Here is a 21,959-nt window from a genome sequence, read left to right as displayed (position 1 = left end):
TGTGTGTATTGGGTCCAGCTGTGTTCAGCTGTCTTGACAGCTGTTTCTGTGGTCAGTAATACTTGGAAAGGTCTATGCCACTTCACCACCAGTGGTGCTTCTTTCCACTCCTTAACTAGGACCCAATCTCCTGGCTGGATGTTGTGAACAGCAAAGTCCAAAGGCAGGGCCTGTGCCAGTTGAGCTTCTTGTCAAAGTGATTTCACAAGAAACAGTATCTGGGCCACATATTGTTTTAAATATACATAACTTATTTCTACCCGCTCACTAGGCTGAGAATTACAAGGGTAAGGAATTCCAAACATCAATTCAAAGGGAGATAATTGAATGTCTCCCCTGGGTCTGGCCCTTATTCTTGCTAAAGACAGTGGCAAGAGCCACACCCATGGCATCTTAATTTCTATCACCAGCTTCAAGAGGTGTTTCTTTATTTCTCCATTCACCTTTTCTACCCAGCCCAAGCTCTGGGGGTGCCAGGGGGTATGGAGGTTCCATTGTATTCCTAAAGCAGTCATAACCCTTTGAAGAATCTTTCTTGTAAAATGAGTTCTCTTATCTGAATTTATTGCTTTCACAATCCCATATCTTGGAAATATTTGTTCCAAAAATACTATAATAACTGATCTTGTAGTTGCTGAAACAGCTGGAAATCCTCCTGGCCAATTTGTTAACTGACATACTATTACTAGAAGATATTTAAACCTTCCCACTCAGGCCATTTCGGTAAAATCCACCTGGCATCTCTGGAAGGGATGTACAGCCCAAGGCCTTCCTCCCCTGACAATTTTCTTTATAACCCTGTTACTGGTTTTAGCACAAATCAAGTAAAGTTCAATAGCTCACTTTGCCAGAGTAAAAAAACCCACAGCAGCATACATTTTGAGGAAGGCTTCTGCCAGTCCTCAGGAGCCCCAATGCCTCCCTTCATTGAATTGTTTTAATATTTGTCAGGCCAGAGCTTTTGGTATCCACTGCTTACCATCCCTTCCAAACCAATTATGCCCTCTTTCCTCTGCCCCACTCTTTTTAATTATCTCAAGCTCCTCTGGTGGAAAAGACAGTTTCTCTGGCAGCGGTGCAGTTACTGGGAGCAAGGGGAAGATCTTAGAGATTTCTGGCAACAGTGCACTTTTCCAAGCCTCTTTATCAGCCAGTCAGTTACCTATTGCCTCCTCTGAGCACCCTGCCTGGTGTCCCCTGACATATATAATTGCCACCCTTTTTGGTAAATTCACCACCTCCAATAGGTGAGAGATTAAGTTCTCATGAGCTAATGTTTTTCCCCTGCAGGTTAATAAACCTCTTTCTTCTCATAGTTTCCCAAATGCAAGTATCACCCCATATGCATATTTAGAATCAGTAAAAACATTCAGTATCTTGTCCTGGTATAATTCACAGGCTCTCACAAGCACACACAGCTCTACTGTCTGAGCTGACCATGGGGGCGGTAACCTCCTTCTTTCCTTTCATTCCCTTCCATTAATGATAGCGATAATGTATCCTGTAAATCGTTTTCCTTCTACCACTCTTGAAGACCTATCAATAAACATTTTCTTCCTCAGGCCAGGGAGTGTCTCATGAAACTTCCCTAGCCTGGGTCTGGAGATCTATCACTTGAATGCAGTCATGGATTTCTTCCCAGCCCCCTCTTCAGGGCCATTCAGACAAGAGGCTGGGTTAAACCCTTCCCCATTTTTCAATTCTAAATCTTCTTGTTCCATTAAACAAGATTCATACTGTAATAAACGAGCCCTGGTCATCCACTTAGAGGCTCTCTCAGTTAACAAAGCTTTAACCTGATGTGAAACTTTAACAATCAGATAACCTCCCCTTGTCAGCTTTCGGGCCTCAGTTACCATCAAGGCCATGGCTGCACAGTTCTGCAGATAATGAGGCCAGCCTCTGGCCACTGGGTCTAACAGCTTAGAAAAATAAACAACAGTCACCGTGTTCCCCCATGCTCTTGTACCAAAATTCCTTTAGCATGGCCCTGTTTAACATTCACATATAGCTCCAATTCCTTTTCTGAGTCTGGAAGAGCTAAGACTGGGGCATTAACCAATTTGTCTTTTAATTTCCTAAAGCTTTGTTCTCTTTCTGGTCTTCATACCACGACATTAGGACTATCTTGGGTTAAAAGGTCATATAAAGGCCAAAACAGAAAAATCCTCAATCCATGCTCTGCAGTACCCCACCAACCTTGAAAACTGCTGTAGCTCTTTTTTTTTTTTTTTTTTTTTTTTTTTTTTTTTGTTTGTTTGAGGTAATGGTACTTGTAAAATTCCTTGTATTCCTCCTGGATCAATACACTGTAACCCTCTAGTCAGAATGTGTCCCAAATATTTAACTTTTTTCTCTATTAACTGCACCTTCTTTTCAGACACTCTAAGTCCCTTTTTAGCAAGAAAACTAAGCAGCTTCATAGTAGCCTCTTCAACCACCTTTTCCTGTTCCCCTGATAAAAGCAAATCATCCACATACTGCAACAACCTAAATCCAGAGGGCGGAGTAAACTCTCTTAATATTTTCTTCATGTCTTGCCCAAAGAAAACCAGTGACTCTGTATATCCCTGTGGGAGGATTGTCCATGTCAATTGCTGCTTTACCATTTTCTCTTTTTCCTCTTGTTCCCACTCAAAGGCAAAATACTGTTTACTGTCCTCTGTAATTAGACACCCCCAGAAATCATCCTTCAAATCCAGTACTGAATAATACTGATGTGAAGAAGGGATTTGAGTCGGGATGGTATAGGGGTCTGGAACTGTGAGATGCCTTTTTGTTGGGGTTTTAGGAGTTCTCCTTCTGTTTTCTTTTTCTCTTAAAGAATTTTCCCCATACATGTTGCCAGGGGGACAAATTACTGGGTGGTTAAGAAAAACAAAAGACCTGGCCATTAAGGGAGGGGTCCAACAAGCTACTCTTTGTCACCTGGGCTTGTGGGCTGTTAGTTCTCAGAGCTCAGAGGAGAGAGAGGCTGGAAGGAATTTGTCAGCAAGGCAGGCTTCTGCTTTTTTTGCGGCTGCCTTTCTTCTACCGGAGAAACCCCAGGATTCCCAAGCCCGCCTTCCCTGGCTCACTGGGAGCCGGGCTGCAGCCGCCCTGCCCCCGCTGTTGCTTCAAGCCTTCGCTACTCTGTAGCCCCACACATCCTGCCTGCCCAGACCTCTGGGGGTTCCCACCGCAGCTCCGGAGCTTGATACATCTCGTCTGCCACCCGGGATTTGTGCTCGTCCCCGCTGTTCCAGCCTGCTGTTCCCGAGGGTCTGGCCAGACACTGGGATCAGCTGCCCAGGGGGTTTGTGAAGACTTTGTTCCATCTCTTCCCAGGATCCCAGGCCACCATTGCCACATGCTCCCCAAGCTCGCTCCGGAGCACCCCCTGCAGCCGTGGGGAACCATCGCACCTGCCCTGCTCACTGGGAGCCGCCAGCGCCCCTGCCAGCTGTGACCGGAACTGCACCCAAGGGGAAAGGGCCCGACAGCCGAGAAGGCTGGGACTGGGTTTGTGATTGTTTGCTGTTACTGCCATAGTTATTGTTGTTTGTTTGTCTTGTTTTGTATATATATATATATGTATATATATATATATATAAAAAATAGGAAAGAACTGTTATTCCTGTTCCTCATATCTTTGACTGAAAGCCCCTTAATTTCAAAATTATAATAATTAGGAGGGAAGGGGATTGCATTTTTTTCACTTCAAGGGAGACTCCTGCCTTCATTGGCAGACACCTGTCTTTCAAACCAAGAGACTTGATCTGACAATTTCATTTATTATTCTTAAATCTTGCACCATCCTGTAGGTTCCATCTGGTTTCTTAACCAGCGGGATAGAGTGTTATAGGGACACATCCCTGGCTCCAAAAGACCTGCCTTTAGCAGGGACTCAATGACAGGCTGTAACCCCTTATTTCCCTCCATTGAAAGAGGGCATTGCTTTTTAGACACCACTTGTCCAGGTTGCTTCAAAGTAACTTGGAGAGGCTCTAGATCTAATTTTTCATATTTCCTTGGGGCTGTCCACACTTCTGGGTTGATTTCAGCATAGGCCTTCTCAGACGTTTTACACAAATTTGCTACACTGTTAGCCTCTGTATCATTTTCACAATACTAATTTGCATTCTAACTTTAGCTATCAAATCTTTTCCCAGTATATTACAATCACAATTAGGAACAAACAGGAATTCATGGATTTCAAATCTATCCTCCACATCTGCTAACAGAGTTGAATAAAATGCACTTGCTCATCCTTTCCACTCACCCCTGGAAAAATCAAAGATCTTTTTGACAATTTTCCCCCCTTAGGGATAAAATTTAAAGTGGATCAAGAGGCTCCTGTGTCTACCAAGAAACACACCTCCTCTTGGTTCGGACCCACCTTAAAAGTTAGCAAGGGCTCTAGTGTGGTGGGTCCCTGGTATAATGGGAGCCCCTGACAGCCCTAATAACTCATCTCCATTATCCTCTGGACTTCCTCCTCCTGAGGATCCAGTTGTTTCTGCGGACATTCTCACTTTCAGTGTCTCTCTGCCCTGCAGACACACACTAATTCCTTCTCAACCGCTGTTTGGGTTGGCTCTCCCCTGCTGAGGAGGGAATGCCTCTGCCACTTCCTTGTGGCCGACTCCGTCCCTTCTATCTCCAGGGACCCGTGGGCCCTGCAATTTATCCCTCTGGGGCTGTAAAACTCTGCCATCACCTTTGCCTTTGCTTTTGCCTTTTCTTCATCACTTCTTACATACACTTGCTGTATCTTTCTAACTAGTTCATCCAGGGACTTACTCTGCCGTTTCTGTAGTCCTCCCCACTACTGCCTGTGGGTACTCATTCTCCCACAGCTCAAAATCTTTCATTTCTCCAGTGAACCAACCAAAATCCTTAAAAGAAAATTCTAATCCTTCCACATACAATCTGCATTTCTTGGATATTCCTTCTTCCTCCTCTTTGTGCTCATTCTCCTCACCACACACGTTCCAGAGACAGTCTCTGTCCTGCCACAGTGTCCAAACGGCTCCTCAGCCTGCCGGTGCCCTCAGCAGGCAGAGCCGGCAGCACCACAGGCGGCCAGGTGCGTCCCACAACCTCCTAGAGGCCAGCAGCCACTGCCACCCCTGCCCGGGGGTGGCAGGGCCAGGCACTGCCCGGTGCTAAGCCTGAGCTTCCCCACAGCTCCCACAGCCCCCCAGCCCATGCTCCAGGTCCTGCAGCTCCACGCCTGGTCCTGCTGCTCCTTGCCTCAATCATATAACCCTTTTGTTCATCTCCTGTTGTCAAGATCCCTTCTCAACTCCCCTTATTTCCCCCTCTGGGCATGGATTGTCTAGACCCCTTCTCGACTCCCCTTATTGCCCTCCCTGGGCATGGATTGTCAAGACCCCTTCTTGGCTCCCCTTATTGCCCCTTCAGGGCATCTATGTCTTTAATTACCTCTGGAAGAATGTGTAAACTAACTCCATATTCTTCCAAGGGATTCTTCAGAGATATTTTGAGATCTTCATCTCTTTTGCTGGGGCTCCTTCCCAGCTTTACCTGTGCTACCCTCCATGGGTGCCCTCCCAGGTTTGCTCACTGAAGATCCCATTGTACTCACCGGTGAGATTTTCAGTGGTCCTTCCCTGTGGACTGTTCACGGACCCCCCGGTCTGCCACTCGTCTGTCTCCTGGACAGTCTCAGGAACCTAATCAATCACCCAATGTCAGCTGCGCACCAAGGGAAGCTGATCACCAAAACAGGGTGAGGCGCGCCTTCAGCTCCGCTCGCTGCCCACCAGCCCCGGACAGTGGAAATATCCCTGACGAGAACCCCCAAATTGTCAGGAAAATTAATCCACAAACACCAGAGGTTTATGTCCAAAAAGGAGACAAAGGAGTCCTGTAACTTTATTCGAAGAAAGGGAGAGGCCATGGGGCATTTCCCCTGGGGTCCCTCAAATTTTTGGAGGACGCAGCCTCCTTTCTATCCTAATTTCCCAACCGCATTTCCCTCTCTCTTTCCACATTGGCTGAGGTACTTGAGAGGTACAGACTCCCTGAAACGCCTAATACCTAAGACTCCCTTCTAATGTATAACCCCCTCTTTATTTTAATTCTTATGGAATTTATGGTTCTTCTCATGGTTTCTTTCATCTCTCAATATCCAATTTCATTTATCAGCAGACCTATAGTTTATTTGTAAAGACAAATCTCCTTCTTTCCATTCATCAGTCAATGGAATCTTTCCCATTGTTTCTTTTATCTCTCAGTACTAGTTTCATCTTCCAGCAGGCCCACAGTTTGTTTGTAAAGACAAGTCCCTCATTCCTTTCAATAGTGCATATTAATTTGCATGGCCTGGCCTAACAACCTGTAAAAAAACAATCAATCCAACCAAACCAATTACTTTTTAATAATGTCTTCCTAGGTCCTGGAATTAGTAAAAATTAATTTTAAAGTGGCTAGTTCAGAGACATCCTTCAAATTAGAGGAGTAGCGGGACTCCTGTGTCCCTGCTCTTTTCTGTATCAATGAGTGGGATTGACTCTGCTCTTTTGTTGGATTCTCTTGTTTTCCCATCAGTCTGTAAAACACTAATCTCTCATCAAATCTCAAATGCTTAAAACTAGATTCATAACTGGAAACCAGTTCCTGCATTGTTTCTGCTTCTTCTTTCTACCCTCGAGCATTTCTTGCACAACTTAATCTTCAACTGACCTGATTCTGAGACACTAAATCTTGTACCTCTGATGGCTGCTAAGTGAAGCTGGACTTCCATCACTGCTCCAGGGAAGTTGTATTGCCCATTAGCACCTTTCTAAGTCAGGACTGGAGGCTCAGCAGAATAAAGAGAAGAGCAAACAGAGCACTGAGTGCTCTGGTGTTGTATTTAGTTCACAGGAAAAGGTCACAGGCTGGGCTTGTCCTTTTACATGAACTGGTTATCACATACGCTTGCAGTTCTGGTTTCACAACATTCATCTGAACTCCCATGAATTAGTCTGTGTTGGGTTGCCCATGCTAGAAAGCTGCGATAGTTTAAATCAGGTCAGCTGGTCAGATTCTTGCACAAGTTTCTCTTTGGGCTTGAAGTCAGATTGCCAATATAAATGAAACTCCAGCTTATATAATCTTTTCTGTGATTTTAACTAAGATTAACTAATATAGGTTATCATAAGGAGGAACATAAGTATTTTTCACCTCCCTTCACAGTCTCTGTATCTGTAGAATTCCTTGAGTTTTCAAGATACTTTTCCAAATAATATCTGGGTTTTTTGATTGGTTGTTTTTAATCCTTCACACTTCTAGGTTAAAAATCAAGGCAGGCAAGCTGAACTTTCTCAGAAGTTGATGATAAGCACTGCCATCAGATAGAAACATTAAAATTACAAGGTATATTGGAGCTGATCTGATGACAGAAAAAGAGGATGTAAATTTTCAGTCCTTTTTATTTGCCTTCTGTTGTGTTGGGGTTTTTTTAACTGGAAGGGTCACATTCTCAAGCTTTTTCTTTCTGCTGGGTACAAATGTTTCAGTAGCTGAGGCTCTGAGAACAAATAAATAATCAAGCCTCATCAATGCGTTACTAGGTAAGTTGGCGGTTCTATACATATTTGGAAAAAAAGGCAGAGTAATTATTTTTTACCTGCTCTAAAGCTCATGCTAGTATAGCACAAATGCCTTCAAAATGCGTCTTGTTCCCTGGTGTAAACACAACTATATGAATCAACATATTTCAAAGAAAATAATGACAAGCATTAAAAATTATACTGCAGTTTTAGACTGATGCACAGCAAAAAGAGCTTCTCAGCCTTGCCCCCTTCGAATCCTAGAATAGAATCATTAAAGTAGGAAAAGACCTCCAATATCCTTGAGTCCAACCCTTAACCCAGCACTGTCATGGTCACCACTAAGCCATGTCCCCAAGAGCCACATCCACATGCTTTTTGAACACTTCCAGGGATGGTGATCCCACTACTTCACTGGGCACCCTACTCCTTGATTCTCTGAGGCTTATCGGCAGGGCATAAAATAAATCCATTTGCCTCTTAAAGAAATTTAATGATGAGAACATAAGATGTAATATCTCATAATTTTGTTGTCTGATGTAAAGATTTGCTTTCTCATTTCATTTCAGATACCGAGTATGTGTCTCTGGTACTGGAAACATTTTTTTACAGCACTTTCAGTCCAGTATTGGTGTATTTGATTTCACAAATTTACTTTCATTTTTGAGGTTTTCACTTGTGTAGGTGCCTTAAATAAGATTCAAATCAAGACACAACATAGCTTTAGGGTAACTTTACAGCTAGTTAGAAGCTCTGATAATGTTATGATTTCAAGAAATCACCAAACAAAAGAGAATTGAGATCAAATTAGTTTCTCCCACAGGGAAAAGTAATCTGTCCCACTGAGCCAACTCTCTCTGGCTGCAGAGAGGGTAAACAATGCTCTGGTGAGAAAAATTTTAGGACTTCTCAGAAATTAAAGTTGTAGAGCAACCAATTTATCATAAAATAATTCCCAGTGGTTCAGAACCAGTGGAAACCTCCCCAAACCCCAACCATGCAGCCCACAGCTCTTGCTTACACTGCTGGAAAGCAGAAAGAAGAGAAACAGCCGCCAGCCACAAGCAAAATTAAATCACCAGCCATGTTCCCCGCAGCTTCTGTGTGCCAACAGGATGTGTATATGGGAGAGAGCTCTTCAGTGACTGATAATGAAAAACAACAGGTGGGAGACTTACAGTGCTTTTCAGCATTGCAACAAAGGCCAGCCCCGGAAATAAAACAGACTAGCTTTTTAAAACAAGAGTGCAAAATTATGGCCAGGTTTTGTTCCTGAAAAAGTTCAGCCCTGAACTTTTTCTTGCCTGTGTGAAAGCACAGAAAGAACAAAACCAGCCTTTCTTGCCTCTGTGGATTCAGCTGTTCCTTTATCCTTAGATTTCAGTTGCAGCCTCTTTGGGGGCAAAGTCTTTTTCTGTTTTTGTAAAGGGTCTATGTCCATCACCAGCAGTGCCCCTCAGAAGCAGCAGGTATGAGAAATGCGAGGGAGAAGCAGAGCTTTGTGTTGTCCCTGCTCTTGATTTACAGGTTTTGCTGAACATGCATGACATAGGCTCTGACATGGCAGACACGAGCAGTCAGCCTGTAGAAAGGAATTGTTCAGGATAGTTCAAAGGGTAAAACAACTGACAAAGAGAGAGAAGAGTATCTCTCCTCATCATACTGCCTGGAACACACTTCCTGTAGCTTATGCCTAGTCTTAAAACTGGGAAAGAGTCTCTCAAGGGACATTTTTTCATCACCTAACTAACAGGAAGCTTAATGTCATTAGCCTTTACAATCCCATAAGAGAACTGGAACAAAACCAATGTAATGTTTGTTTTGACTCCAGGTTTATCTATCCACTTTGCCTACAGCTGATGTTAAAGTGGGATATTTCATTACCTTTCATCAGACTTGCTAATTTTAAGGGCTAACATTAAAAAAAGACTTTAAAGAGGTTATTTTACCTTGCCAAATTTTACTTTCTTGAGTGTTAATGTTATTCTTTCTAAAGATTGGAAGAGTAGATATACTGTAATAACAGTAGTTTGACGTTTGTGCTTAGTAACTCTTTAATTGCTGATTTAGGCCCTTTAATTGCAGTTCTTGTTACAGTATGGGTTGACATTCTGACCACACAGTCTCTGTGTTTTTTAGGAGCTGGCTCAGAAGTGTTCAAAGCATTGTCACCTTGCTGACAGATGAATGTGAAGGAAAACTCTGACAGAGCTGGTCATTTGAAAAGTTAAAACCACAAGGGCTAAATATTTTAAGGCCAGATGTCATTGAAGTTATATGTTTTTTCTGACTTTTTTCAGAAGATGCGAATTTCAAAATGGTGATTGACATGCAAAATCCAGCAAAGATTGACATAAAAGGAGGCAGGAACAGAGGTTCTGAGCAGTGAAATGTCATGTAATTCAGAGACGCTGGTGGTGTCTTACTAGACATAGGTGTCTCCTGTTTGGAAAGAGTGGTATTTTATTGCCTCTTAGTGATGTTACCAAAGAGGCTGGCTCCTCTCTCAGGAGAAGCTGCTGTTGACCAGAACTGCTGTCACAAGAGAGCAGATGGCTTGGGTTAGTGAGACCAAAAGCATTTTAAGCATGAAACCGGACTGATCAAATAAGCACTTTTAATGGAATTACACTACCAGAGCTGCTCAGGTTTTGACTCTGGAAGAGCTGAAAAGAGCTTTGCCAAGGGCAACGCTCAGCCTGTGCTGGGGTGCAACTTCTTGAAGACCAGTCACAAGTGGCAGTGCAGCATCTTTTATTCTTGAACACCTCCTAGAAGACAGGCTCTGAAGAACAGAGAGGCTCCCCTGAGTGGAAGGGAAAACATACCTGAACTCTCATATATTTCACTGGAAATGTTTATAGGGTAAATCAATGGTATTACAATGTATGAGGCTGGCTCATTGTTATGATCCAGTTTAAACCCAGAAAAGCAAAGAAAGCTAAGTCTCTGTGCATAAACCGGAAAGAACTTAGAAGGTTCAAAATATTCCCAGAAATAAGATAAAAACCAAATGAGATTAAATGTTCATGCCAAAAAAATTGATGTATTTTGTTTAATAGTAGAGAAACAAAGAGAAGGGGGAGGGGGAGGGGAGGGGAGAGGAGGAAAGGGCAGAGGAGGAGAGGGGAGGGGAGGGCAGAGGAGGGGAGGGCAGGGCAGGGGAGGGCAGGGGGAAGGGGAAGCAGAAGGGGAAGCGGAAGGGGAAGCAGAAGGGGGAAGCGGAAGCGGAGGGGGAAGCGGAAGCGGGAAGGGGAAGCGGGAAGGGGAAGGGGCAGAAACAAGAAAGAAAGAAAAAGAAAGAAAGAAAGAAAGAAAGAAAGAAAGAAAGAAAGAAAGAAAGAAAGAAAGAAAGAAAGAAAGAAAGAAAGAAAGAAAGAAAGAAAGAAAGAAAGAAAGAAAGAAAGAAAGAAAGAAAGAAAGAAAGAAAGAAAGAAAGAAAGAAAGAAAGAAAGAGAAAGAGAGAGAGAAAGAGAAAGAGAAAGAGAGAGAAAGAGAAGAAAGAGAAGAAAGAAAGAGAGAGAAAGGGAGGAAGGGAGGAAGGGAGGAAGGGAGGAAGGGAGGAAGGGAGGATGCTATCACATGCTACCACACACTGCCACACTACACCACACGCCGAAGTACAGAATCCCATGGATTAATATACGCTTTGGGCCAGATGGGAACACCCATGCATCTCCCCTTGCAGGGGCTCCCTTGACACACTGTCCCTTGCAACACTGAGCGTCTGTTGCATCATCTCTGGTGCTCTGGTGCAGGGTCTGGGGACCCCTTTGAGGGGGGCCCCTTTGATGGACCATGTCACCCCCATCTGCTGTGGATAAGCTTCCCCCTCCCCACAGTGAGGACCCCTCAGCTGGGCTCCTCTGCACAGCAGAGGATGGGCAGTCACTGCGCCTTTGACTAGAGGCTTTTCCAAGATAGCCAAAGCCTCTCCTCCCTCCACCAGCTGGTGTGAGGGTCTGTTCGAGCCTGGTAGCTGATAGCTGTGGTCCCCACCTCGGAGGTGTTAAGCTTGTTCTCCGTGAATGTCCCCAGCCCTGAGTTGTTACTTTATCTTATCTTCATCAGCGAGCAGTGTAAGGCCTCAGTCAGGGCCCCATTCAGGATGCAGTAGTCTTCTCTGCAACTTTTGTAATACAGTTTTAAAAGTCCTTTAAGAAAATATTTAAGTCATAGACTGTAATATTTTAGTCTCTGACAGGTGTATCAAAAGCAGTTTAGCTACAGTAGTAACAGTAGTGGGCTCTTCTGCTTATTAATTTACTCTGCTTTTCAACAATATATTACAAAGAACATGGGCCTGTGTGGCACTGGGTCATACTCAGGCTTTAAATTTATCAGAACTATGAGACAAGTGAAAGAGGAAGAAAATATGCTTATTCCTTTAATTGTTCCTCTTTCTGCCTCCTAAATACCAGTTGTAACCCATGTCTGGTGTCATTTCATATATACTTTGTGTGGGGTTTCAGAAGAAGGATGAATAGTCCATTTTATCCAGTTCAGTTTAAGGTCTGGCTGTTCAGAGTCCCTGCTTTGTGGCAGTGTTACCACAACTGATCCTCATTTGCCATCCCCATCCTCTGGACACTTGTGGCATGAGCTCATGCATGATGGCAGCAGCAGACATATTTAGAAGGATTAAATAGAGCAGTAAACAGAGGTTTGGATTCTTCCCTGAACTGCACCTTCTGCAGCCTTGTGTCAGCTCCATCAATATTGGATATAAATCAAGAAAGAATTGGTTCATGATGTTCTCATCCGGGTGTACAAAACATTGATGTGCTTTAAGCACAAAAATTCTCACATGCCCACAGGCCTCTTGGATTTTCTTATGGCCCTTGAGGATCATTACATTTTTTTTACTTTGGTCATTGCAAGAACATATCTGGGATGCAATTCTGGACTGCAATAGAGAATAATATATTTTAACAGATGTGTATAAAACATAAACTGTGACAATCTTGCATGATATCCCATTGTAATCACAACAGGCTTTCAAAGTAGCAGCAAAAAGAGGAGTTTAGGTTATTATAAGAAGTTCCTTATGTAATTACAATGTGGGGTTGTCTTTTGTTAAAACACTGCTATTCTACTAAAAAAATGGTTCTTTAAAAAAAAATTCTCCACCTGTTCTTAGCTCTGAGGAACTCAAAAGTGCAAAGGCTTGGAAGAATTCCTTCAGGAAAATGGTGCACATACAAGAAAACCTGCACTGATGTACAAAAGCTGTGTGCATGTGGTAATCAGGGAGCAGCTGGGGCAGAAAACTGGGCAGAGGCTGAATATTCCTCATTTCCCATGCCTCAGACCTTCCCCTCCTCCTAATTTGAATGTTTCTGGAACAAGCAGTAAATCAACAGAGAAGAGGTCCAGCCTAAACCAAGAAGTGAATTCTGCAAACTCTGCCTCTCTTGTTTAGCAGCAGAGGAGGAGGAAATGCAGTAAACAAAGCTGCTCTTTCCTTTGACTTTCCTCGTGAGGGATTTAATGTGTGCTGCAAAACCTACAAACCTGGATGTGATGGGCCTTGAAGTCACATGTCTGAGGAGGGAGTTAGGCAAAGTCATATTTCTTTAGTCAATGCCTGTGATGATGCCTGAAGACTAGAAGCCACTCTCTACCCCATGGAAATCACTGTGGCTTACACTCCACAGCTTGCAGGCTAAAGCTGCTGAGGACCAACATGATCATCTTGCCTGTATATCACAAATTGGCAGCATTTCAGCAATGAGAAACAACTCATCAATAAGTGATGGGAGCTGGGAAAGAGTGGTGCTGCCAGATGTCAAAATACTTCCTGCCTCGCACAGTTCCACTGGCCCTGCATGTAGTGTCTCCCATTTGCAGCAGAGAGTCTTGGGAGAAGCAAAGGCTGGGCTGCCAGTTGCATATCCTGCACAACTTACGTCTGGATCAAAAGGAGGTTTAAAGATTTTCCTGCTGGTATTGACCAAGTGGAAGCAGATCCCCCAGGCCAACGTAACTGCTCTGATATTTAAAATGCAGGAAATTAATGAAGATTCAGCAAGAGATTTGAAGACATATTGGCTGTACACCTCTTGTCTCTCTTCACAACACCTAGTAGATTTGTGATAACATAATACTTTCTGGTTTTTGCCTTCCTAACCTTGGACAAACAGGTGAACCACTTCAGCTCGAGGTAGGCTTTTCATCCAAACAAAAGTTTAATTTCATCTTTGTGTAAATCAGCTGTGCTTAGGAAGCACATGCTCATGTTCAGCCTTACCTGATGCCTTTAGACAATGAGGCAGATCTCAGCATTTGCTCAAGTCTGGTAAGCCAGGCCCTGAAGACGGGTCCGCTCTTGAGTGTGCCTTCTGTTAGAGACAGTCACAGCTGTGTGCCATGATTTATGGCTTGCATCTATATTTTGAACCAAACCACTACAATCTTCAACTTTTCAGAGACACTATTGGTAAATGTTGGGTTTTGGTGTCAGAGTGATGCTTGCTTAACCCCATATACTAATTTGAAAGCAAACCAGTGAGAGACTCAAAATCAGAATTACAATTTAATCGGAAAATTAAGATAAAGGCAATAATACAGAAACACTGGCTTAAACTGACAGGGTCAGGATACAACCTGACACCCTGTTGGTCAGGGTGGTGGTAGCAGTCTGATTAAATGGTGGCGGCTGCAGTCCTCCTGAAGTGGTGGATGTGGTTCTGTTGAAGCGGTGATCTTGTAGAAGGGTCTGGTCTTCCTCTGAGGGTCCAGTGGTGGTTATGTAGCTCTTGTCCTCTGGGAACCCAGTAGGTAAGGGCTGCCTGTGGTGTTCCAAACCTCAGATGATATCGAGGTAGGAATGTTTGGTTCCTCCCCCTGGGCTGAGCATCTCACAATGGGATGATGTAATTTTATGGGTCATGCAGTGAGGCTTGATAGCTCATTAACAGAAAAATATCTCTCCAGAGGGAGTTATCAGGGATATGTCATGGAAAAAACAAAGAACGCTGCCCCACCTGGTTTTAACAGACAGTGATAGAATACATACTTTTGGTTACGTCTTACATTGTAACCTAAGACGCCCCAGCTACTGGGGGAATTTGGCAGCTCCAATCATTGTCACAACTGAAAAACTGACACTTTTCCAAGGTGCCTGCTGCAGTTACACATTCAGCTGCTCCCAGATTTCTATCAGGTGTGTTGCCTGAATTCCTGAGATTCATTTGAAAGTCTGATGTGACTTGGCTGTGCTGACAGAGGAGGTTAATGGTAGAGACCAGGTATCTGGCTGCTGCACTTGAGCTTTGAATTCCAGAGTGCAACCTCCTCCCATCAGGCAGGCTGCAGAACATGCAGGGCCTAGATGTCAGCTCCCTCGAGAAAAATAACCCAAGTAGCTGATGTTGTGAATGCCATATTTACATGAGCATGTTTTAAAAGGAAAAAAACCTCTCCAGAGTCCTTCTACCATGCTCCTCCATATCTCTCTTCAGCCAGGGAAGCCCCACTCACATCCAACCCTTCCACACTGGAGCAGGGTTTGATCCAAGTGCTATTGAAGCAGCCACACTCCAAGGTTGACCACTCTATCCTGAAATTGCTTCTGTCTATCCTGTCTACCTTCGGCTCTTTTCTTCACCCCACCCCCCCTCTTGGCACAATTGCCATTTCGTCCCTTGGTCTCCACAGACTCTCCTTGCCAGTTGAAGGCTCTGCCCTCTTCCCCTTTCCTGCTCCCTCACTCTACAGTATGTCCACTCTCCCCTGATGGATTCCAGCTCAGCTTTCAGAGCACTTGTACTGGGAAGCCTTGTCTGCTCCTGAGCAGGGGAGGGGGTGCCCTGGATGGGGTCTCGTTGCTCAGCAACCTATTTCTCTCTCCTCCAATAGTAATTTTCCCTCACAGTGCCTGCAGATGTAGGCACAACAACTGAGCAATATTGCAGAAGCAGTTGCTCCTGACACTGTTTACTTGTTATTTATGGTTATTGTCATGAAAGGATTTGTAAACATTTCCTCACTTCCTTCCTCAGTCAAAACAGGTATCATTTTATGCTTTTGTAGCATGCCAGCATAATTAATGGATGGTCACTGCATTTCAGTATATGTGACATACAATTTTATTGGTGGTTTTTTTAAAGTGGTTCCTGGTTCTGCGTGCTTCTACTTTTCAGCCCCAAATTGAAACATACAAGGTTTTATATTCAGAAGTGTGAAAATCCAGTGTAAGAGAGTCTGGCTTAACTACCTCAGATTGTGGTTCTTGTGTTTAAGTGCACGTTTACCTAAAAAAGTCTGCTCTGAATCACTTTCTGTCACCTTCAGGAGGACCTTAAGTCTAACACTGATATTTCAAAACAAAATGCTTCCATGAACAGAGATAAAGCAGCCTGGGGTTTTCCTGTTTGCCATTTCCTCCTCCACACTAACCATTTCCAGCTTAGTCTTTCTGGTTTGCATTTGTGGATGTGCCAAAGAAGATACACAGCTTCACTTATCTGTTTTCTCCAAATAAGCACAGCAAGAAAGCCAGACCACATACGTTTTCTGATCTTACAGTGAAAATGCTGCTGAGGCCTTTCTTTACTTAGCAAACTGTAGTCACTCAGGACAGATCCGGAGAGTTTCATGTGTGCTGCTGGTGAGTTACATGCTGCCAGATCTTCTCCTGGGCCTTGATTCAGCTCTAGATAGGATTTATTCCGTTTATTAGCACCAAGTGACTCCTGAGCTTGTGACAAGATCTGGTAGGCAAGGGAAAACTTAGTTTTCTGTTGTAGGGGTGCTTTGCAGGACCAGACTCAGCAGTACATCTGCCATTGCCCTCTGCTGGGGTATGCCAGAACTACTGGTGTGTGCCTTCTGCTGCAGGAACCCTTGGAATTTCCTGAGGAGAAGCCTCTCCTTTATTCTACGAAATTACTGCTTTGGGAGCTCAGCCTGCCTGGCTGGCAAGCGAGATTTGTGATTTTGTTCAGCAGATGACTGTCACACAGAATCAGTTTGTTACTATACTACTTAGACAGTATATGTAGTTATTGTTTGTATATTTATGAACAGTTGGAATTGGATGCAGAGATGGCTTCTGACCACAGCTCTGCGGCATATTGCCTGCACAACATCCACCCACTTATCTTCATGCTGAGTAGAGACAACTGCAAATCTCAGCCTAAAAGCAGTTAGGTGGTGATCCTGAATCTACTTTAAAATCTGGTCTTCCCACAACAGGCCTTATTAAGGACAGCCTTTTTGAAATGGCTTTTTGGAATTAAGACCTTTAAAAGGCCTTGAAATTAAGTCATTTATAGAAACAAAGGCTCAGTTCTGAGGCACTACATCTCTGCACAGAGGGGGCATCTTGCATTTCTGTGGGATTTTGCCAGTAGAGAAGAAAAAGGAGGACTTCACCAGTAGAGAAGGAAAAGACTGTGGACCAGCTGTTCCCCAGAGGAAGAAAACAAGCTCCAAATCAGACCTTTACCCTAGGCAGGCTGGTTGTTTAAGAGGGAGTTCTCTGAAATCAAACCAGAACAGAAGTGATCTGCAGTAATGACCCACTGTCAGCCATTTCTCTCCTGAATCTACACCGACCAGAAGAAAAGTATATTCTTTATGGGTTTTTGTTTCTTTTACTCTGCAACCTTTCTAAGCACAGACTGCTCCAGAGCCAAACAGAGATCTGAGTGAGTTTCCCAGTTCCACCTACTCAGCAGTGGCTCTGGACATGCTGGATGATGGTTGGGTTCCATAGGTTGCAAATCAGGAGTTTTGTGAAACTCTGAAAAGAAATTTGGAGAGTGCTTTGAAATCCTTGAATGAGTATAGCCTGGCCAAGGGTAGTTCTCAGCCTTATTCATCTTGAAAATCCTTCTGTGTTTTCTGGTGGAAACAGAATTGGAGCAATATGAGTTCAACACACAGCCTGATAAGTCTCATGTGGTGGCTCACAAGAGTTAAACTAAGTAACAAGGGAATGCAATTTCCATGTCCTTACCCCGGTCCCTGTCTGAATCAGATAACATACTTGTGCTGACTGACTTGTCTTTCTCAACTCAGAGAGAGATGATATTGCAGAGTACAAAAAACTGCTGATAAATTAGCAGATTTTAGAGTAAACCCCAGTCCAGTTCCAGAAAGGCCTTATTACTCTTTGAACAAGACAAATGTTTCTTGATATAGTTCATTTAGCCAGCTCTGAGACAGGGAATGTAGAAATAGGTGGCATTGACTTGGGACATTTATTTTTAGGTAATGCTTTTGGTTCCCTTTCTCAGCATAAGAACTACTTTAATCTTCTTCAGAGACAGAGTTATAAATATCCTCCACTGAAATCTGGGGCCTCTGAGATGAGTGTGTAGCACTTCTCCTTGCTGTCCATAGCAATCATATTTCCTTCCATTTTACAACACTCTTTCACCCCTCTGACAGAAAAAAAACCCTCATCATGTAAAATGCATTAGTTATTTTCCAGAGGAGGAAGAGGATGCTTGTGGAAACTGCACATTATGTGTTGTATCCATATGAAATATAATATGTCCCATTTCTGCCTATTCCTAACCAATCTTACACACTTCACAGCCCTGGATCTCAGTGGCCTGGTTCTTCTTTGTGCAAGCAGTAACATGTGCAAAGCACTCCTGTCCTTGCTCTCCTCTGCTTATTGATGCTTTCACATTGCAGTTCTTGCTCATGAACTTCAGACATGACAACACTTTATTTGTCAATGTGTGTTACAGAAAGGACCAAGCAAGAAAGAATTGAAAGTCTGTCAATGGCAAATTTACTTGCTGCTCTCAAAATATGTGACAGACCCCGTACAGATTTGTAACCCATTTTTGCCCTAGAGAAGGACCGAGGCTTGCCTTTTGGTTGATGTTCTCTGATAGGTACTGCTCCTTTAGGAAGCCTCGCTGAGGTAATCTAAAAGAAAAATGACTGGAGAAAATAAATAGAGTAATAAATAAACAAATAAATAGGTGGGGGAATGCCTACCTGACAAAATCTGGAGATGCAGGTAGGGAAGTAGCATTTCCTATTAACTATCTGAACTTTCAAGTGCATCAGCATATATTTTGTGCTTAGTTTCCCTGGTGGATAGAACTGTGGATGCATTACAATCCATGGGCATGATTGGATAAGCAGTGTTATAAAACACTCGTAACCTGACATAAGCACAGTGTGACCATGAGCAGAGAACATCAGAATGTACTTCAAGTTGTACAGTTTCAGCATCATTCATGATTTGGGAATGTTCAAAAGGAAATAAAAGCATTTTAGGTCATTTTGGAAATGTGTCCATTTTTAATTTCTTATGGTCATTATTATGATGTTATTTCTTAATTAAAATCTAATTTTTTGGCATTTGCTAGTGTTGGGGGTTAGGTTTCTTCAAGGAATTTTCTTCCCATTTGTTGTCATGGAAACATTAAGAGACAATACCTTGGCATACCCTTCAAATGGTTCTGGCGGAGGGGGGCGGGGGGGAAGCAGTGTGGTTTTGGCTGTTTCTTAGCTGGGGGTGGTTCAGTCTTTGCCTGGCTTGGAGAGGAGATGCTTGTGGTGTTTGGTGCTGGACTTCTCCTGCCCAGGGGTTCAGTGGTGCTGTGAAATTTCCCTTGACTGCCTATTGGTGAGGCCACTGGTTACAGTGAACTGTCGATGGACTGGGACTCCCTCCGCAACCCACATTCACCAGGAGATGTTGCAGCAGGGATTACTGCAACATGCATAAGACAGCGAGGCTCATGGAAAAATATAGGGACTGATTCTTGATAGATGTTTCAGAGATCTTTATTCTCTAGCCGCATGGCCAGCGTCCTGCTGAAGAACTGTCCCAATCACAGGACCACCAGGGTCCTCCCCACGCAGGGGGGGACCAATGGGGAAAAACAACCAATGGGGAAAAAGATTGGCCAGGGAGTAGGGAAACCCCGTAGGCTGTGCCTCTACTCCAAGGTCCCCCTCCCCCCAGACCCCACGCCAGGGGGGAGGAACCCCAACACTTCACCCTTTTGTTATAACTAAAAGATTTAAAACTTAACATTGGAAACAACTGGACAAACATAAGATAATTTCAAGAGATAAAAAGCCACCCCCCTGAGTCTCTAAATGTCCAAACAGATTTTTTCTCTGGAACATCTTAGGGCTGGCAGAAGGGAGACAGGACTCTCTGAGCATTCTTTGTGGGGAAACTGAGGCAGGAGAGGGTTTCTTACATTTGTACCTGTTGGAACTCTAAACAACAATAATTAATCCCCCCCCCCCCCCCTTGGTTGTCCCCCAGTCGGCATTGGAAAGGGATTTTTGGGGAAACAATTGGTAAAGGCATGGTTTTGTGAGGGAAACCATGGGTGGAAAAACGGATTAGGAATACACTGGGGATAATAGGTTATAGGATAAAAGGGAAAAGTAGGTTTGGGAAAGGGAGACTGTATGGGTTGCTTATAATGCGGATATTGTCTAACATGAGTACAATTTGCATCATATATACTGCCTTTCACAGAAACACCACTAGGCCTGGTAACATTTGCTGCTTGCAGGCCATTCCTTCCTTGAATAATCCTGAACTCTACCACTACTCCATCTCCTAAGCTTGGGATATATTTTTCAGGGTTATTCTTTTTAATGGCAGTGGGATGAACAAATATGTCTTCTTTGTTGTCACATCTCATTATAAAACCATAATTTTTTTGACATTATACCATTTTACTATTCCTAAAACCTTAGCTACAACAATTTTTTATTTTTTCCATGTTGGTGCTGGTTTTTGTCTTGCTGTGTTCCTGCTTTCCTTTCGCTTTCACTCCTTCCTGTGCACTCTCGCTGTGGGGTCTCGACTTCTTGGGGTCGCATTCGGGGCCGTGCGGGCCGGGCCAAGCCACACTGCTGAGCTCCCCACATGCCACCACCTCTGGTTATTAACACAGTAAATATTACCGTATCCTGCAGCCATAGGGAGGAGGAGGAGAGAAGATCCAGCAGGCAGGAATTGTGCAGCAAGATTGATTTATTTAATTATTTTACAAACTCTTTTATAGACTTTTTTTCTTCATAGTCTAATGAAGGATCAGCCACCCCTTGGGGGTGATTGGCTAAAATCCTAAAACATCCATTGTCAAAATATTTTCCTACTGTACTATTAACAAAGCTCGGCAAGGTCGCAGGTGTTCATGGTTTATAAGCTCTGCGAATATCTTCTTGAGAGAGAAAAATATCCCATGGCTTAGAAAGCATCAAGAAAATTTCTTGCTAACAGCATTTTTGTATCCACAATTGCCCCTTTTTGTTTTATAAGATAACAATTCTACTATTAATCCTAAATAGAAATTTACATCAGTTATTAATTCTAAATGTCTCCTTAAGGCTTTAACTATCTGACTCCATAATGAGAAATTTAAAGTTCAGTCCCTGCTTGTGGAAGGACCATCCCAGTTTCTGCTTCTGGAAGGACCATCTGCCTGATGGTCGACATCTTGGTCATCATCAGAAGAGTCATTAGGCTGATGATCTACATTCTGGTCACCATTTAGATGGTTGGCATTCCGGTCATCATTTGGAGGTTGCCTGTTCTGCCTCTGGTGCCGTAGGGCAGGGTGAACACATTTCGAAGGTAGCCACCGTATCCCAGTATCTGTGGAAATGCAAGCATACCCACGACCCCAAATGATAAGCTCATGCGGGCCTTCCCACTGGTTAGTAAGTAAATTCCGTACCCAGACTTTTGCCTGGGGCAGTTGTGTCTCACCAGAAGACTGCAATGAGAGAAAGTGATTCAGAATAACAGGATTATTTGAATTTTGTGGTACTGTAAGGTGATTAATTGTATACAAAGCTTTTTCTAGTCAGCTTCAGTAACCAAATTCAAAGGTTCCTGTGAGAATCATTGAAAAGCCATGGTAACAGCCCTTAATTCAACTAACCAAGCACAGCCTGACTTGGATTGGTGTGTTAGTCAGCTACTGCCAAGGCAGTGTAGGATGCTGTGCGCCCTTACGCACAGTGACCCTTGTCAAAAATTTGTCCCAATCTATACCCCCCAAGCTGCCAACACATCCTGCCCCCAAGGGTTAAGGGAAGTGGTAGTAACATAAGGCCTAATTGTAGCTGTGTGTCCCTCTGGGTCCCCCACCATCACAGGCCGTTCGCTTCAATAGCTCTGTGTGCTTCCTCCTAATCGTGCGATGGCCGATCCCACAGGGGCTAAAGGCCATGACGGAGGCCACACAGAGAAGGAGATGATGGTTCCATCAGCGCCCATATCAATCAAACCTTGAAGCTGAGTTCGGGGTTGTCCTGGGTTGCAGTGTATTCTATTACCATCCTCGTGAGCCGTTGAAATCAGGTGGGGGCAGTGTGTCCTTGCCTCCTCCCCCCAGACTATCTTTCTGTTAATGGCCCATCATTGTCCTGCCACATGACTCACAGATAACTCCCTCCGGACTATCTTCT

General features: G+C 43.7%; 1 protein-coding gene across 1 annotated transcript in view; it reads right to left on the bottom strand.

Annotated features, from left to right (window-relative positions):
- MGST2 (microsomal glutathione S-transferase 2) overlaps positions 1 to 21,721 on the bottom strand; it is a 34,442-nt gene extending 12,721 nt beyond the window's left edge. The window contains 2 exon segments of the mRNA XM_069012310.1: positions 20,962 to 21,141; positions 21,640 to 21,721. Of these exon segments, the coding sequence (XP_068868411.1) occupies positions 20,962 to 21,141; positions 21,640 to 21,721 (262 nt within the window).
- Between the last annotated feature and the right edge of the window lie 238 nt (positions 21,722 to 21,959).

This window comes from Aphelocoma coerulescens, chromosome 4 (assembly GCF_041296385.1).
Source record: "Aphelocoma coerulescens isolate FSJ_1873_10779 chromosome 4, UR_Acoe_1.0, whole genome shotgun sequence".
Classification (NCBI taxonomy): Eukaryota; Metazoa; Chordata; class Aves; order Passeriformes; family Corvidae; genus Aphelocoma; species Aphelocoma coerulescens.
This window is presented reverse-complemented; position numbering and strand designations above follow the sequence as displayed.